The sequence below is a fragment of the Scylla paramamosain genome, chromosome 11, assembly GCF_035594125.1.
Source record: "Scylla paramamosain isolate STU-SP2022 chromosome 11, ASM3559412v1, whole genome shotgun sequence".
In the NCBI taxonomy this organism is placed as follows: domain Eukaryota; kingdom Metazoa; phylum Arthropoda; class Malacostraca; order Decapoda; family Portunidae; genus Scylla; species Scylla paramamosain.
The window spans coordinates 6,135,001-6,154,927 of record NC_087161.1 but is presented as its reverse complement, the minus strand read 5'-3'; the positions used below and the strand labels follow the sequence as shown (position 1 = coordinate 6,154,927).

Below are 19,927 nucleotides of genomic sequence, written 5' to 3'. Positions count from 1 at the left end.
CTCTCTCTCTCTCTCTCTCTCTCTCTCTCTCTCTCTCTCTGCCTCTCTCTCTCTCTCTCTCTCTCTCTCTCTCTCTCTCTCTCTCTCTCTCTCTCTCTCTCTCTCTCTCTCTCTCTCTCTCTCTCTCTCTCTCTCTCTCTCTCTCTCTCTCTCTCTCTCTCTCTCTCTCTCTCTCTCTCTCTCTCTCTCTCTCTCTCTCTCTCTCTCTCTCTCTCTCTCTCTCTCTCTCTCTCTCTCTCTCTCTCTCTCTCTCTCTCTCTCTCTCTCTCTCTCAACACCAGTACACTGACTCCCTCTCCTCCTTGCAGTGCTGTATGGTCTTCCCTCAGTCCTGGCGCGTGTTGAGGGTTATGATCCACCTCGGCACCCTCGCTGCACCCTCATGACTTATCGCTTCTCTGATGTGTGGCGCTACTTCGACCATGGACTCTATCGCTTCATGCTCAAGTGTGTGTGTGTTGGGGTGGATGTGTGGGCAGGGGATGTCTTATGAAGTGGGAGAATAGTGTTGGATGGCTTGAGATAGAGTTAGAGAGAGATATAGATTGTAGAGTGTATGTGTGTGTGTGTGTGTGTGTGTGTGTGAAATAATGAGGCAGTGTTGGAATGCTTGAGAAAGAGAAAGGGAGAGAACAGAGGTAATAGGAATGTTAAAATGTTCAATAGGTGGGACAGAGGTCTAAGAAAGTTTTGCAGGGATGAGAAGGATTGTGTATGGACAGCACCAAATAGAGACTTTTGTTCCAAGAGGCATCAGAATATGTTGAATTAGATAAGAAGGATTCATAAAATGTAAGGGAGTGCAGAGTGGAGGATAGGAACTGTGTGGAAGGTTGAAGAATGGTTTGGGATAGTTTGGTGTGTGTGTGTGTGTGTGTGTGTGTGTGTGTGTGTGTGTGTGTGTGTGTGTGTGTGTGTGCGCGCATTAGGTGTACACTTATGTATTTGTAGATTGTAGAGAGAATACCTGGATATTTATAGTATTAAGGGGCCAAATTTATACTGTAATTCACTTTTTTTTCTTTTTCTTTTCTTTCACTCATTGATAGACACACTCATATACAAAAACTTGGGTAACTCTTTGTAAATGTAACCCATCCAGAACAAGACTTTCCTGATCTCTCTTCAATGTCAAGATCTCATTTCAAGAATAATTCAAATTCTTAAATCTCTCCCAGACATTAAAAATCCCTCACTCATCCCTCTCCCTCTTTCTCACCCTCTCTCATCCCTTCCTCCTTCTCTCTCTCTTGCTTTCCCATCCCTATCTTTCTCTCTCTCACCCTCTCTCATTCCTCCTCTCTTTCTCGCTTCCCCTCCCCTTACCCTCCCTATCCCATCTCTCCCTCTCACCCTGTGCTCCTTCTCTCACCCTCACCCTCTCCCTCTCCCTCTCCCTCTCTACTCTCCCAACAGACACATCTACATCCAGAACAACCCTTCCAGTCTTTCTTCAGTTTCAAGAATCATCATATAACTCAGCCAATCATTCAGAAATAAGCTCCCTTCCCATCCCTCACCCTCTCCCATTCCTTCCACACCCATGTCCTTCTCACCCTCTCCACTCCAACAGACACATCTATATCCCGTGGGTGGGTGCGGACAACAGCCTAGCCCGTCAGCTCCAAGGCACGGCCCTCGTCTTCACCTTCGTCTATGTTTGGCACGGAGTCTCGGCACAGATCTTCTGGTGGGCTGCCATCAACTTCCTAGGTGTGGTGGTGGAGAAGCTGGCCGACCACATTGCCAGGCTGCCGCAGTACAGGGCCTGGGAGGTGAGATGGGAGGAGAGAGGAAGGGAGGAAAGGAAGGAGGGAGATAGACAAAGATACAGAGGGGGAGGGAACTTGTAGCCAGGGTGATGGAGACAAAGATACAGAGGGGGAGGGAACTTGTTGCCAGAGTGATGGCATACAGGGCCTGGGAGCTGAAGGACAGAGGGAGAGAGAGAGAGAGAGAGAGAGAGAGAGAGAGAGAGAGAGAGAGAGAGAGAGAGAGAGATGGAGAGATGACATAGCCAGGCTGCCACAGTACAGGGCCTGATGGTGAGACAGGGAGAGAAAGGGAAAGAAACAGATACAGACAGATACCCAGTTTTGTCCACATTTTTGGAACTCTTAGGGCACAGTTGAATAATATTTCTTTAGAGATTTAGAGGGAGCAGTGATGTGCAGATGGGCCAGACAAGATGGAGGTGTGGGTGGGTGAGTTGTGGCCAGTACTTTGTCCAGCATAACAAACACACACAAGCCACCTTGCTAGATGAGTTGGTGTTGGTGTTTTGTTATTCCATCCTGTTCTTTTAATCTTTCCTGTTTTTATTTTATTCATTTGTTATTATTATTTATATTATTTTTTATTTTTTTTTGGGGGGAGGGTTAGAGGACATCTGATCAAGGGCAGTAAAAATCAGAAAAAAAGGGTGAAAAGGCTGTCCATGCTGAGGTAAAACACCAACCGCTTGGACAATAAGACCACTGCGGAGGAGAAGGATAGGCACTTCTTATGGCAATTTTTATGATTCTGAATTAATATTAAAGGAAATATGACTAAGAATAAGAGTAATAAAAACAATGTAGTTTCTAATTTTTCCTAAAATACATCTTGCCAAATTGTACATGCATATCATACTCCAGTGCATCTTATATGGCAGGAAATATAGTAATTCTCATCCTCTAACTTCTGCTGATAAGTGAAAAGGAGGAGGGAAAATACGAATATCAAATGGAAAAACTCATGCATCCCCTCCTCCCCCTCCCAGGACCGGTGGCTGCGGGGGGCGTGGCGGCGGAGGTTCCTGGGCCTGGCAGCAGTGGGGCTGTATGTGCCCTCTCTGGCTGCCCTCACCATCTTCCTATCTAACCTTGAGAATGCTGTCACTGTCACCAACAGGATATTTGTGACGGGTGAGTGTGTGCATATGTGTGTGTGTGTGTGAGTTTGGAGACAAGAAGCATTGTGTAGAAATATAGACAGAAAGAATGAGAGAGAGAGAGAGAGAGAGAGAGAGAGAGAGAGAGAGGTGAAGGGTAGAGGGAATCACCAGCATTTCTATTGATTCAGTGTAAAGGGATCAATAATAATTCCTTATGTTAAACAGGGAAACAGATATGAATAAAACAGTAGAGGCAAAGAGGAGCGTGAGTGAGTGTATGTATGTACTCTTGGAAAAGCTTTAACCTGGTGTAAGAAATGCATGGGAAAAAAAGTACAGAAAACGGGTGAACTATTTTGACAGCATAAGAGTGTTAGGTAGTCCTCAGAAAAAAAAAAAGGCACAGTTTTGCATTTTTATCACTAAGACTTATACCAGGTTAGTTTTCTCAATAGTATGTATGTTTAATCTTGATCTTCCTTCATTACCATAAGGAATAAAAAACAGAAGAAAATTCCCTTACTTCTACACCCAAAGTCACGTTGACCTCCCACGTCTCCGCAGGCTTCCCTCACTGCACCCTCAGCACCTTCTTCTTCATGTTCTGCCTGGGCCAGTGTAGCATGGAGCTGCAGAACTGGAAGATGCGGCAGAAGGAGAGGCTCAAGCTGTCCTAGGCCGCCCGGTGGTGAGTGTGGCTTGCCTGTGTTCATTAACCTGCTTGTGGGTCATTTACTAACCTGTCTGTGGCATGCAGCACTGAGGGAGGGCCTGATATTGCTGCTTAATGTGTGATTAGGTTGCTACAGAGATGCAGTTGTTTATTATCTATTAATCTACCTATATTTGCCACCTATTCTTAAGTTCCCAAAGAAGATAGGTGTAACAGAAGAGTATGCATTTATTTCTCTCCCTGGTGTGTGGCTAGGTTAGGTTAGGTTGCTACAGAGATACAATTGTTTATGATCTATTTATCTACCTATATTTGACACCTATTCCTAAGTTCCTGAAGAAGATAGGCTGTATTTATTTCTCTCTCTTCATTCCCTCCTTGCTGACATTGGTACTGCTGCTTGTGGTTATAGTGTTGTAGGATTTGTTCACATGGATGCAATTTTTTTTTCTATCTACTTATCCATCTATTTTCAATGCTTATTGCTAAAATCCCTAAAGAAGATAGGTTTAACAGAAAGGGATGCATTTAATCCTGTCCCTACATTCCCTTCTTGCATGACCTAATCCTTGCCTTGCCCTCTCACCCATTTCTCTCACACACACACTGCAACACTCTACCCTTCCATCCCACTGCAAGTCCTTTTCATACTATCAAAACTACATGGAACTAATTCTACATTGCTGTCAGTTCATTCACATCAGTCCATGTACAATGTTCAGCTTGTGACAGAGGGACGTAATGTGATGAAGGCATTGTATTGTCATTCCCTTGTATAGTATTTGAATTACCTCATCACATGATAGGTACTCCAGTCACTTAAACTTAAACCCTGTGACTGCAATAGCTCCTCAGTGGGTGGGTTTTTTTTTTTTTTTTTTTTTTTTTTTTTTTTTTTGTAGGCCAGTACCCCTTTAGAAAATAAGTAAGTAAAAAAAATCTGGATTATTGTTGTTGTGTAAATTAAAGTACAGTTTTGAAAGACATCACTGGCAGCAAAGGACGTGATGGAGTAATGCAGGGTGATACAAACCTTATGCCTTTGTTTGTAATTTTAGTTCTATACTGTAAAATCATGACATATGAAAATGTGGGAAGCTGCAAGAAGCTGTCAGGTGCCTACTGTAGGTGTATAGGGTTGCTCAAGTGAAATCAGTGTCTTGTTATCCTTAGCAGTGAAAGCATTACTGAACTTGTCTGTGTTATCCTCACACAGACAAGCAACCGCTCACAGCCGCTAGTTATATGCATAGTATGTACTGTATGTGATCTTTGTTTATTGCTAGTGAATACATCTCTACATGTGTTGGGCTGAGGCAAAGATGGGATTGTTTGTGAGGAAACTATGTAGGACATGAGGTGCTGCATGTTATCAGATTTCATTTCATCATGATTATTTGTATTAGTATTGTTGATATTATCTTTATTACTATTATTGCTGATTTTATAGCAGTTTTATTGATTTCTTAAAGTGCAATAAGAATGATAGTTAAGTTATTGTAGGAGTAGTAGTAGTATTAGCAGCAGTATTTATAGTAATTGTTACAGTAGTAATAATAGGTATTTGGTATTATACATATTTCATATTACTATTTATATTATTATATGCATTATATGCATTTTGTATATATTTGCACATTTGTAATGGAGTATGTAACATTGCAACCAAATATCTCACAACATCTCCAGGATTTAGGGAATCATATCCAGCTCAGTTTTGTTTCCCAGTTATGACCACAGCACAAAACAATTGCCATGCACTTCACAGGAGGGAAACAATATGATCCCTCACACTGCAGAGAAGGTTTTAGGTTGTACATGCATAATTGAGAGTGTAACTTATCAATATACCATAGATTTATGTTTACCAATGACCACAAGTACAGTCACCCCCAAAAAAGCTGAATGGCCTTGAAACTCTCACTTTGTCTTCACACAGGATTGACTTATTGGCAGGGTTAAGGCTTCTGGTGGGGAGGGAGGAAGGGCAGTGGGAGGAGGGATTAAAGAGGAGAGGATAGGGGAACAAGGGGATTGGAGGCTGAAGGTGTGTGTGTGTGTGTGTGAGTGTATATTGGTATGCTATTGAGAAAACTCCAACATGGTATGCTATTGAGAAAACTCCAACATGGTATAAGCCTGAGTGATGAAACTCCAAAACTGTGTTCTTTTATTTATATTTATTATTATTTAATTTAATCTAATTATATATATATATATATATATATATATATATATATATATATATATATATATATATATATATATATATATATATATATATATTTACTTATTTGTTTTTTACCTGAGGATTAACACTTTTCTATGCTGTCAAAATAGTTCACCTGTTTTATTTATTTTTTATTTTATTTTATTTATTTATTTATTTTTTTATTTAATTTATTTTTTACCTGAGGATTAACACTTTTCTATGCTGTCAAAATAGTTCACCAGTTTTATTTTTCATTTATTTTTATTATTATTACTTTTATTTATTTATTTATTTATTTATTATTTTTTTCCTGCATTTCTTATTCCAAGCTAAGAGTCATTCCCGGTAGTAGTACATCCAACATACCTTAGCAGTTCCCGTAATGTTTTTGACAGGCCTGGCGATGCTGGAGGCTTCTGTGGATACTGAAGCTCCTTGAAATTCATCCAGCTATCCTCCCTTACCCATCAGCCAGGATTACCTACTCTCCCGTACTTTCCCTTCCCATTTCTCTTAATTTTTTTCCCATTATTTCCTCTCCTTGTCTTTTTTTTTTTTTTTTATATATATATATCTATCCATCACTGTTCTTTCCTCTCCCACTTTTCTTATTTCTCTCCCTTCCATTTCCTCCTCCTCCTCGTCTTCCTCCTTGTCAGTCTGTTTCTTTCATTCACTTACTGTTCTTTCCTTTCACATTTTTCTTACCTCCTTCCTCCTCTCTTTATTTCATCCTTGTCAATCTCTTTTATTCATCCTCTTTCCTCCTTCATCTCTATTTTCCATGTATATTCTGCCTGTTGTTTTGCTCTCTCTCTCTCTCTCTCTCTCTCTCTCTCTCTCTCTCTCTCTCTCTCTCTCTCTCTCTCTCTCTCTCTCTCTCTCTCTCTCTCTCTCTCTCTCTCTCTCTCTCTCTCTCTCTCTCTCTCTCTCTCTCTCTCTCTCTCTCTCTCTCTCTCTCTCTCTCTCTCTCTCTCTCTCTCTCTCTCTCTCTCTCTCTCTCTCTCTCTCTCTCTCTCTCTCTCTCTCTCTCTCTCTCTCTCTCTCTGGCATGTGTTTTTAAGCTTCACCATTACATTCCAGCCCCTCCCTGTCCATCTTTCTCCAGACTGCTCTTGCTTTCCTCCCTCTCCCCTCCACACTCCTGTCCATCTTCCTTTCAGAACCACTCTTTCTCTTTTCTTCCTTCCCTTTCTCCTCTCCCTTCCTGAAATGCAACTGTACACACACACACACACACACACACACACACACACACACACACACACACACACACACACACACACACACACACACACACACACACACACACACACACACACACACACACACACACACACACACACACACACACACACACACACACACACACACACACACACACACACACACATATGTAGACTCAAAAACTATACATGCACTGAATATTTTAACTTTTTATTTATTTATTTATTTTTTTTTTTTACTGCATTATCTTCACTTGTTTATGCTGAATAATGAAACTCACAAACTCATTGATCCCTGTTGACTTGCTGATCCTTACTGAGCTTTACTGATCTCTACTGTGAAATCTCATCTCATCTCATCTTATCCTACTTACCATCTGTCCATTCCTCTTCCGCACTGACCTATTCTTACCTTTGCCATCCCCTCATCCACTTCCCACTGACCCATCCTGACCTCTCTTATCTCTTCATCCACTTCCCACTGACCCATCCTGACCTCTCTTATCTCTTCATCCACTTCCCACTGACCCATCCTGACCTCTCTTATCTCTTCATCCAATTCCCACTGACCCATCCTGACCTCTCTTATCCCTTCATCCACTTCTGACTGACCCATCCTGACCTTTGCCATCCCCTCATCCACTTCCCACAGATCTAACCTAGCTTAATCTAACCTAACCTTACTTAGTCTAACCAAACCTAATGTAACTTAACCTAATCTTACTTAATCTAACCTAACCTAACCAAACCTAAGTTAACCTAACCAATCTTAACCAAACCTAACCTGACTTAACCTAATCTTACTTAACCTAACTACTTAACATCAGCCAACATAACTTAACCTACCCTAACTTGACCTAACCTAACCTAACCAAACCTGACCAAACTTAACCCAACCTAAGCCAACCCTCACAACCTCTGCATTGTGTGGGAACAGGAAAGCAATCTAGGTCGGGGTATGAAATATTTGACCAACATGCAATTTTTTCTATCTTTTTCTCCCCAAACACTGCTGGAAAAAAATGTCTCCCTTGCATTGTGGTGAAAAGTCAGAGGTGAGGTCATCCCTATCCCTCACCCTGTAAGAATTTATTGACCTGGTAAGGTTGTAGGTCATGCTCCAGTAGTGTCACTCCCCTTTCTTGAAAACAGGTCACAAGCTAGGTCAGGTCTGTCTGAGAAAAAAACTTTATTTGCTGGTTTTCTTGTCTTTTTTCCTTTCTACTCATTTCTTTTTCTCCAATTTTTTTTTCTACTCTCTCTCTCTCTCTCTCTCTCTCTCTCTCTCTCTCTCTCTCTCTCTCTCTCTCTCTCTCTCTCTCTCTCTCTCTCTCTCTCTCTCTCTCTCTCTCTCTCTCTCTCTCTCTCTCTCTCTCTCTCTCTCTCTCTCTCTCTCTCTCTCTCACACACACACACACACACACACACACACACACACAATGCGTTTCTTGTGTTTTGCCCTGGAATCAAGTTTTAGACTCTGTCTGTAGAGTGATGAATGGAGATTGTAAATAATAACAACAATGGATTAATTTTGTGTCTTGAATAAAGAGACAAGGAAAAAAAGTCATTGATTAGAAAATATAAACAAAGAATATTTAGACTACCATTGAAGGAACAGATGTATGTAGATGGTTAAGCAATAAAAATACTTAACAAAAACTGATAATTTCCAAGATTGATAGGAAGACAAGAGCCTTGTTAGTAGAGAGGAAGGATCAGAACATTCAGTAGGGCTGACTGGAATAGGCGAGTAGAAGTGAGGATGCGTGTGGGGACCTAATCAAAATTCTCAGGATCGATAATCAGGAAAGGACAAGAAATAATCGGTTCAAGCTGGTTAAAGTTACGAGAGAGAGGAAGGAATAGGTTCTCAGATAGTGGTAGATGAATGGAATGGAGTCAGTGATCAGGTTGTTAGGGATGGTAGGTGGAAATGGGTAGATATGTTTTATAATAGGGACTGCCACATGTAGGCCCGATGGCTTCCTGCAGCTTCCCTTATTTTCTTGTGTTCGTATGAAATGGCTGAGAAAGATTGGTATTTTATTTGACTTACACTGGCTACCGAGAATTACTTATGGTGACAGTAGTGAGGTGTGATGAATGGTGGTGGTGGTGGTGGTGGCGATGATTAATGATGATGTATATTATAGCGGTGGCTACTGGTGATGATAAGGGAGCGGTTGGTGTTGAGAGTGATGACAGTGATGATGAGGTGGTGAGGATGATTGGTAGTGGTGGTGGTGGTGGTGGTGATAGTGGTGGCTAATGATGACGACGATGATGATGATAAGAAGGGGATGATGTTTAGTGATGATAATGGTGAGTTAGTAGTGATGAGTGATAATAGTGCTGATGGTGATGATTAATGATGCAATCATTGTAGAGGTGACTAGTGGTGATGGTGATGATGAGAAAGATGATGCTGACATGATGACGTGACAACGATAGCATGGTTTCATAGTTCTCTCTCTATACATGCAATACTACTTCAACAAACGAACCAAACGTATCAAGTAATAAAGTATTCATCACACACACACACACACACACACACACACACACACACCAAACACGCGCAGTGAACACCAAAACACCAGCGCCGGTTGTATTACATCACACTCATACACAAGCACGCCGGACAGACTGACTCATACACCTAACACCAATTATAGTAGAGAATCATTACTCCCTTGGGACGAGACTGGCAGGCGGGAGCAGATACTTTTTTTGATTCTTTATATATTGAACCATATTCTGAAACCCTTCTGCGCCGCACCCCCTCTACGTCCCAAAGGCTCTGGTTGAAGATACACTTGGTTTTTAAGGATTTTTAAGGATGTTCTTATGGCTCTTGTGACATTAACAGGATTTCTACATTATTAACGGGAGGAACACTCTTGAGAACCCGGCTGATCATCTCAGTGACCTTTGAAAATAGTCGGTGTGAGAGTGAAGCTTTTCTGAATACAATAGGGACCGCCACGTGTTAAGGGTTGACGGTTTCGTGCTCCAAACACCGGCTGGTACTAACCGGTACTGCTGATGTCAACACCAGTACAGTCCATGCATTCTAAGTGAGAACGTGACGATAAATTTCCTTTTCTTCTCTCACCGGGTTTACAGATACCACAGTATATAGTTCTGTAGTCGTGTCCTCAAGTTTTTATTTATTTATTTATATTTTATTTTGTTTTATTTTATTTGTTTATTTATTTTATTTACTTTATTTTATTTGTGTGTGTGTGTGTGTGTGTGTGTGTGTGTGTGTGTGTGTGTGTGTGTGTGTGTGTGTGTGTGTGTGTGTGTGTGTGTGTTAGCAAATACGAGTGCAGTCATGCGTTTAGAGTAAGACCATAGTGAAAATTTTACCTTTTACTCTCTCATCAGGAACTTACAAATGCCATAGATGCTTTTTAGAGTTCTCAGGGGTGTTTCTCTCTCTCTCTCTCTCTCTCTCTCTCTCTCTCTCTCTCTCTCTCTCTCTCTCTCTCTCTCTCTCTCTCTCTCTCTCTCTCTCTCTCTCTCTCTCTCTCTCTCTCTCTCTCTCTCTCTCTCTGCTGTTGGCAAATACAGGTGCGTTTAGAGTGAGGACATATTGGTAAATTTACCTTTGCTCTCTCGCCAGGAACTTACAAATGGCAGAGACGTTTAGTCGGGTTCTGCTAGATGTTTATTTATTTATTATTTTCTACTGCTAATATATATACGAGAACAGTCTATGCCCTAAAGTGGGGACATGCTGATAAATTTACCTTTGTTGTCTCCCCAGAATTACAAATGTCATAAATGATCTTAGCCGGGTTCTCTAGCGTGTATTTCCTAGCGTCAGTGGGTGTCCCTTGTTAAACTACTATCAGAATCACGAAAACGTCCCTGGAAGCCTCAACAATTTCCACCGCAAAATAGTCTGTTAAAAAATAATTGAGTTTGAGGCTAAAACGTTTGAAAATATTGTTTCCGATGAGATGTGATGAGTATTAGGTTATTGAAATGCATTACCGGAGTGCGCGGTGTGTGCAGGCAATGTACACAAGTTTAAAGACAAAATATATATTGTTTTGTTACTGAAAGATTGGACATTGCAAACTCGACTTAATCATGTGAAAAAAAAATGTAAATATAAAAGCAGGAATATAAAAATAATAATTCACGCAGGCACACGCAAGACTCTGCCGCTCAAATGTTCAATCCCATGATGAAAATGTGCGGAAAACTGTACTGTGGGTTATGGAGGGAGGGAGAGGGGAGACTGAGTGAGATGGGTCTGGTACACACATTTTTATTAAATTTGAAACACAAGGGAAGTAAAAAGCCCAACCATTCTCTCTCTCTCTCTCTCTCTCTCTCTCTCTGGTAATGATTTATGTATGTTAAAGACGATCATCGGATAGACTTTACGAATTAGTGGACGGATTGCCATAAGCTCCACCCGCTCTAGGATACTAAGAGCCTTTCAGCAGTTGTTGTTGGTGCTGGTGCTGCTGCTGTTGTTGCGGTTGTTGTTGTTGAGATCCCTAAGCGTTTCGAAATACAGGCAAGATAGCTAGCGATTTCAGAACACGTGGAGGGCGTGTTAAGAGGAGAGACGAGGAGTGTGTGAGAAGGAGGATGCTGGAGGTGGATCTACCCGGCAGGAGAAAGAAGGGAAGACTTGAGAGAAGGTTTATGGATGCAGTAAAAAACATGCTTGTAATGGGTGTGACTGAGGGAGGTGCAGAAGACAGAGTGGGTTGGAGAAGGTTGATCTTCTGTGGCGACACCTGGCGGAAGAACACAGAGGAAAAAGGAAGAGGTGGGCTGGAGGGAGAGTCGGCTTTGTTCTTTTGTCCATATTCTCAAATGTTTGGGTGTCTCATCTCGACTTGTATTTAACCCTTTCACTGGGATACGAGACAGTTAACGGCACCATAAGTAATGCGTTAAATATAAGCATCTACAAGGAAGGAAGGGATGAAAGAGAATAGATTATGCAATTTCTACCCGGTTTAAAGCTTGGAGGTGGCTGCAGAACGAGTAAAGACGTCTCAGAGTGATTAGTAATGAAAGAAAGATGTGGCAAGTAGCAGACAAAGGGTAAAACAGGCTATAGGGGAAGTTTCTGACATTAAGGGTGTTTTGATGCTTCTAGTGATTATTTGAGAAGGGTGTTGTACTGTTGGAGGAAGAACATCAAGAGAATCTGGCTAGTCATCTCTGTGGCCTTTGAGAGTGGTGGCAGTGGTGAGGTGGTGGTGGTGAATGGTAGTGGTGCCGGTAGTGGTGATGACTAATGGTGCTGATACTGTAATGGGGTGGCAACCTAAAGTGTTAGCAATGAATACGATGCTTTTGAGTCTTTCACTAGTAGGTCTAATATTTCTTCGTGGTCGATTACAACTTTTTAGATACTCGCTTTTGTAGTACAGTCTTTTAAGTATTTCTGCAGTCACAACTTTGTAGACATCTATTTTTTTTTTTTCCAGCCAAAAGTACGTAGAGAGTAAAAAGAAAAGAAAAAAATCAACTAAATAATGACTTGCCCTGAAAAATTGTTATCTCGTCAAAACAAGAAAAAAAAAAGTAACCTACATTTTTCTTTCTTAATTTTCCCCCTTTATACTGTGCTTTGAATGTAGAAAAAATGAAAAAAAAAAGAAAAGAAAGGAAAAGAAAAGGACGAGCACAGCAGTGGAAGGGTTAATGAAAGGGTTTGGGGGGGGTGGGGAAACTTCGAACACTGGGTTGAGGTTTGATGTAAAATTGGAAACCTAATTACGTTGTGGTGACAGATTCATTTGGCGAGACACGCTTCTTTGTGGGAGAGGAGGGGGAAGGGGGAAGGGGGTGGGGACACTGTGGGCTTGGGAGGAAAAGGTTATTAACATCCCCATCATTATCACCATCATCGTCATTAGTATTCATTGTCATTTTCGTCAATGTTGTTATGATTTCTTTAGTAATATGCATTTTCTTATTTTTACGTCTGTTATATATCATTACACACACACACACACACACACACACACACACACACACACACACACACACACACACACACACACACACACACACACACACACACACACACAGATAGCTTACAAATAGAACACAATACAGATAACTATCATGACATAATAAGACTTTGTTTATTTAAAAAGATTAAAAAAAAATGCTGCACCTTACCAATATGAAAAAAAAAAGTTGAACTCAAATTGAAATAAATAAAACAAAAGAAAAACAAAACTAAGCAAATACAAGTACGACAGATTGGTAAAATAAAAGGCGCGCTGGAAAAAAAAAGTAGGGGAAATGTAAATAAATACAAATATGGCAAATTACTAAACAAAAATATAGAAATAAATGAAACCCCAAAACATAAAAACCTCTAAACAAATACAAATATGACAGATTAGTAACACACACACTCACACACACACACACATTCACCCTTCACGCGTGTCCCAGCTCCAAACACCGAGCGGTACATGCAAAGTGTTGGAGAGAGGCGAGTGAGGCGCGCCCCTGGAGAGTGCTCACGTGCTCTCGTCCCTTCCTGTTACCGAGGCGTGGGGGAGGAAAAAAAATAAGCTCATTGGGAGTGTGGGTGTCCAGGCGAGGGGAGCTGGATGAGACTGGGGCCCGGTGTTCAGAAACGCTTTGCTCTTTCACCACGACTATTTTCAAAGACCACATAGATGATTAGCCGGGTTCTCAAGAGTGTTTCTCCTGTTAATAATGTAGAAATCTCGTTATCCTGTCACTAGAACCATAGAAACGCCCTTAAAGACCTATGTCACGTCAACCAGAGCATTTTGAGTGTAGTGGAGGTGCGGCGCAGAGGTGTTTCAGAGTGGTCCTGGGAGAGGTGGGAAGTGGGACGGTTCAGGCAGAGGTCTGTGTGTTTTGAAGCGCTTTGTTCTCCCTTGAGGACTGTTTACATTGGCCTCTGAGATAATGAGTCGTGTTCTGGTGGGTGTTTTCCTTGTTTCTCTCCATTAATGATATGAAATCCTTGTTAAGCTATCATTAGAATCATGAAAACACTCTTGGAAAGCCTGAGAATTCTAGTTTAAGCTGTCACTAGACTTATGAGAATCCCTTAAAATCCAACACACACAAAAAAAAAAAAAGAAAAAGTCAAACTATCACCGTAATCATGAAGCACCTTTGAAAATCCGCAAACTCTTTGTTAAACTATTACCATACTCGTCATCACGAAAGCACCCTTGAGAACCCGCAGAGTCCTTCTTAAAGTATCACTAGAATCTTGGAACACCCTTGAGAACCCGCAAAATCCTTATCAAACCGGGGTTCTCATGGGTATTTTTCCAGGTGATCGGGCAGAATAATAAAGCATCACTAGAAACCATGAAAACACCCTTGAAAACCACAACACCACTGGAGCCAATGAAACGTAGAGAGCAGACACCGAAACGTTTAGAAATGAATACCTTGAGTGTCTTTGAAGTTAGTAGTGATAAAACGCCGTGAGAGTTTGTGGAGTATAGACTTTTAGACGCAGAAACGTTTAGAAATATGGACCAGAATTGTGTTTGAAATTAGTAGAGATAAGATGTCGTTAAGTCCATAGAACAATATTAACCTTGGGCCGCCGAAACATTTAGAAATATGGAGCAGAATTGCGCTTGAAATTAGATTCACAGTGTATTATTGGCCTTGAGACACCGAAACGTTCATAGATACGGACCTGAAGTGCGTTAGAAATCCGTAAAAATAAGATGCCGTTGAAGTATGTTTGAAATTAGTAGAAATAAGATGCACAAGATCCATAGAATATTATTAACCTAGATCCGCCGAAACATTAAGAAGTACGGATCAGTATAGAGACAAGACGCCGTTAAGTCCTTGGTGAATTATAAGCCTTGTAACACCGGAACGCTTGGGAATACAACGCGGGTCTTGAGAGGTAGAGAACGCAACAGTGGGGTGCGTGATGCGTGTGGGGGACGGGCAGCGGTGCGAGATAACGTGAGTGTGTCGGCTGGCTGGCTGGCTGGCTGGCTGGCGTAAAGGTGAGCAGTTGGAACGCTACACGGAACTATATTGTAACGAAAAAAATAAATAGAATAAATAGAACAGCACAACGAGTTTAAAAGAGTGTAGTGCTGAGCCAGAATTCGTGACGGGGGAGAGAAAAAAATGTGTTGAGTGCACGAGTGGCGGCGTGAGATATGTATGAACTGAAAAAGAAAAAAATATATATATATGATTGGGTATTAAGGTATTGAACACTACAGAATTAACTCAACACTGTAAAAGAACAGATATACTCGTAAAACCGTTCACACACACACACACACACACACACACACACACACACACACACACACACACACACACACACACACACACACACACACACACTAGATTCAGTTGCACAAATGTAAAAATCCCGTGATGGAAACGTGCGCTAAACTTGATCAGTCTTGTAATAGTGCAAATAAGTTAATATTAGACTTAACCTTGCACCAAATTCTCTCTCTCTCTCTCTCTCTCTCTCTCTCTCTCTCTCTCTCTCTCTCTCTCTCTCTCTCTCTCTCTCTCTCTCTCTCTCTCTCTCTCTCTCTCTCTCTCTCTCTCTCTCTCTCTCTCTCTCTCTCTCTCTCTCTCTCTCTCTCTCTCTCTCTCTCTCTCTCTCTCTCTCTCTCTCTCTCTCTCTCTCTTCAGCAGCTTTCATATTCTTAAATAAACATTTCAGCGTCATATTTCGACTTCTTTGTAAGAGGATGTAGTGGAACATATTAATATTTTCTAGGGTGTTTTCACGATTCTACTTAGTTACAGGGAAAGATTCATGGCTGTACTTATAACTTAACAAAGATTCGTGATTCTAAGTACAATTTAACAAAGATTTATTATCCATCGCTGTGTCCTTTGAGAACAGACCTTGTGAGGGATCAGAGCGTTTCAGAACACGTGGCGGAGACAGAGTGACAGCAAGACCCGTATTCAGAAACGGTCTGCTCTCCCACCACGACTATTTTCAAAGGCCATAGAGAATATCAACCTGATTTTCAAGAGTGTTTCTCCTTTTAATAATGTAGAAATATTCATAATCTCTCGTAACCGTAAAATAATATCCTTAAAAACCCGTATCACTTCAACTAATATTGGAGGTGCGGGCAGAAGTGTTTCAGAATACGGTAAGAGTCGTTGGGTATTACAACACTCCGCCCACGCCCTGCTCAGTATTCCCGGCGTGCTGGAGGCGAGAGTAGTACCCGAGGTGGACGTTAGATTCACTTAGCATTCCCTGGCGGTCGCTGCACGGCTGGCGGTGACTGGGGGAGGAGTTGTACGGGGTCTGGTAGGAATGCTGCCGTGTGTTGGGCGCTAACACCTCCACTAGACTGATCTGGTTGATAGGCAGCGTCTTGGCGAGAAGGTAAAGCAAGGAGCGGAATGTTTAGTTATGACTTTTGTTGCTGCGTTCGTCTGTATTGTTCTGAAACACTTCTGCGCCGCACCTCCACTACTTTAAAAAGGCTCTCGTTGAAGTGACACGGGTTTTTAAGTATGTTTTTTTTTTATGATTACAGTAGTATATTAATAAAATGTCTACATTATGGGCATGAGAAACGCTCTTGAGAACCCAGCTAATCATTTTATGTGGTCTCTGAAAATAGTCGTGGTGAAAGAGCAAAGCGTTTCTGAATACGAGCTGCAGTTAACATTCAAAGCGTTGTAAATTTAAATGTTTGTATGATCTTACAGAAAAAGAGAGAGCAAAAGAGGTTGATTTAGTCTTCTCAATGGTAGAAAGCTATTCAAGAGACTGGTATAAAGATAATTGATGCAAAAGCTGAAGGTGATTATGGGAAGAAATTGTCCGGTAATGAATGGGTTAAGTGACAGTTGTATTATAGATGGATGTATATTTCAGTAAGTTCCTTCGTCTGCTTCCGTTAAGTGTCGCCACAGTGGATCAGTCTTCTCCAGTGTGCTCTGTCTTATACGCCTTCCTCAGTCAAACCCATCACACTCATGTCTTCTTTTACTGCATCCATAAACTTTCTCTAAGTCTTCCTGTCTTTCTCGTGGCGAGTAGATCCACTTCCGCATCCTCCTCGCCACACCTGACACGCCCCAACCATCTCAGTCACTCCCATTACAAGCATGTCTTCCTTCACTGCATCCATAAACCTTTCTAGTCGTCCTCTTTCTCCACCCGAGTAGATCCATCTCCAGCATCCTCCTCCCATCCTCCTCCCCATGTATTCCATCGTCTCTCTTCTCTCAAGTCACACCCATTACAAGCGTCTTCTTTCACTGCATCCATAAACCTTCTCCCAGTTCGTCCTCTCTTTCTCCTGCTGGGTAGATCCATCTCCAGCATCCTCCTCCCCATACACTCCTCGCCTCGCCTCTTGACACGCCCACGCCATCTCAGTCTCGCCTCTCTTGCTTTGTGTACAGTTTATTAACGGGTGGGAATATGTTGTAGTAGTTAAGAAGTGTGGAGGGGATGGTCACAGTGCCTTCTTTGTGCTGGCCTCATTAGGGGATAACACATTTTTATCTCACTCTGTCTTGTGCCTCTCTCGTTACACTCATCACCGGCTTGTCTTCTTTCACTGCATCCATAAACCTTCTCCTTAATCTTCCTCGCTTTCTCTTGCCTCATTGGTCCATCGTCAGCACACTCCTTCCCACGTACTCGTCTTTCATGAGTGTTTTGAAGGCAAGATAAGGGACAGTGTAGTGATGCAAGGAAGCAGTGTAGGTGGACAGCTGTGTATTGGTTTGGAAATATCACTAGGAATAAGTGTAGTGAAGAATCAAGGAATGTATTGACCGTTTAATTTTTTTTATTTTTTTATTTATTGTCATGGTTATTTGTTTCATTTTATTTTATTTTATTTTATTTTATTTACTTTTTTGTACCGGAGAGATTGACCAAAGGGAAAAAAAGAAAAAACCGAAATACCTTAAAAGAAAAAAACATTAAAATAAGAGTAGGAGAAAGATAGATTGATAGGTAGATAGATAGATAGATAGATAGATAGAGAGAGAGAGAGAGAGAGAGAGAGAGAGAGAGAGAGAGAGAGAGAGAGAGAGAGAGAGAGAGAGAGAGAGAGAGAGAGAGAGAGAGAAACCAATTTATTCTCGTCATCTCTGTTATTTACTTACTATCAGCTAAACGAAAGAAAAACCAACAAAGACCATATGATTCCTTTCACCCACGTATGAAAGCTTGAGTCAGGTGTGGAAGCCTTGAATCAGGTGTGGAAACCTTGAATCAGGTGTGGAAGTCTTGAGTCAGGTGTGGAAGCCTTGAGTCACGTGTGGAAGCCTTGGGTCATGTGTGGAGGCCTGGAGTCACGTGTGGAAGCCGTGAGTCACTCCAGCGTGTGTTGAGGAAGAGGAGTCATGCATTCAGGTCATGCATGCAGAAGAGCGGTGGTGCGTGGGTGGCTGGGAGGAAAAGGTTGTATGCAAGGGTTTATATTTGTGAGCAGGAAGGTAGTGTGTGTGTGTGTGTGTGTGTGTGTGTGTGTGTGTGTGTGTGTGTGTGTGTGTGATGCATTCAGGAACATACACACATATAAGAAAAGGTCAAATTTAGGGTTTTCCCCCCCCCCCCTCTCTCTCTCTCTCTCTCTCTCTCTCTCTCTCTCTCTCTCTCTCTCTCTCTCTCTCTCTCTCTCTCTCTCTCTCTCTCTCTCTCTCTCTCTCTCTCTCTCAGTGGTCTGTCAGATTGTGGTCTTTTTGGTGGTTAAAGGACAGGATATGTTTCACTTTTCCTTGAAGGGACTTGTGATGTACTTGTGGTGATTACTTGTACCTAGAACCAACCACAGAGAGAGAGAGAGAGAGAGAGAGAGAGAGAGAGAGAGCATGATATTTAACCCTTTCACTGCTAATCTAGCTTTCCTGTTATCATCTGCATCATTCATAAGGTTTTTTTTTTTTTTACTACAACTTTTTAAAATGTACATTTCTGTAGCTTAGCAATGATTAAATTAACCTCATATTTTTGCCCTTTATGTCTATCTCAACAATTTATTAAAGCGGCCCCAGTGTTTACAAACGACGAACATAAGAGTTAAAGGATTAAATTATATAATAAGCATATAATTAGAACACAGAAATAAACCGTGAAAAGGTAAAGAAAACGAAAACGTAAACTGTTATGAAACAGAATAATGAGAGAGAGAGAGAGAGAGAGAGAGAGAGAGAGAGAGAGAGAGAGAGAGAGAGAGAGAGAGAGAGAGAGAGAGAGAGAGCAGGGACAGTGGTCACTTGCTTAACAGAGGAAAACGACCCGCGTGTTTATCCCCGAAGGTCGAGGGTCAGAGTTATTGCTGAAAGGTCAAGGGGGAGTCAGGAAGTCAGCCAGCGAGCCAATCAGCCAGCCAGTCAGCCAGCCAGTCAGGCAGTCAGTCAGTCAGTCAGTCAGGCAGTCAGTCAGGCAGTCAGTCAGTCAGTCAGTCAGTCAGCCAGCCAGCCAGTCAGCCAGTCAGTCAGTCAGTCAGTCAGTCAGCCAGCCAGCCAGCCAGTCAGTCAGTCAGTCAGTCAGCTAGCCAGCCAGCCAGCCAGCCAGCCAGTCAGTCAGTCAGTCAGTCAGTCAGTCAGCCAGTCAGTCAGTCAGGCAGGCAGCCAGCCAGCCAGCTAGACAGCCAGTCAGTCAGTCAGCCAGTCAGTCAGTCAGTCAGTCAGCCAGTCAGTCAGTAAGTCAGCCAACCAGCCGGTCAGCCAGTCAGTCAGTCAGTCAGTCAGGCAGCCAGCCAGCCAGCCAGCCAGCCAACCAGTCAGTCAGTCAGTCAGCCTGTCAGCCTGCCAGCCAGTCAATCAGTCAGTCAGTCAGTCAGTCAGTCAGTCAGCCAACCAACTAGCCAGTCAGTCAGTCAGTCAGTCAGGCAGCCAACCAGTCAGTCAGTCAGTCAGTCAGTCAGTAAGTCAACCAGCCAGCCAGCCAGCCAGTCGGTCAGTCA

The 19,927-nt window shown here is 42.1% G+C and overlaps 1 protein-coding gene across 3 annotated transcripts in view; it reads left to right on the top strand.

Annotated features, from left to right (window-relative positions):
* The window catches only part of LOC135104884 (protein-cysteine N-palmitoyltransferase HHAT-like), a 112,282-nt gene that overhangs the window by 8,188 nt on the left and 84,167 nt on the right, over positions 1-19,927 (top strand). For all 3 annotated transcript variants that reach the window (XR_010270580.1, XR_010270579.1, XM_064012609.1), the window contains 4 exons: positions 309-447; positions 1,574-1,775; positions 2,762-2,906; positions 3,440-3,563. Coding sequence is in view for 1 of the 3 variants with exons in the window: in XM_064012609.1 (XP_063868679.1) it covers positions 309-447; positions 1,574-1,775; positions 2,762-2,906; positions 3,440-3,552 (599 nt within the window). In the remaining 2 variants the exon portion in view is untranslated. The remainder of the gene's footprint in view (positions 1-308; positions 448-1,573; positions 1,776-2,761; positions 2,907-3,439; positions 3,564-19,927) is intronic.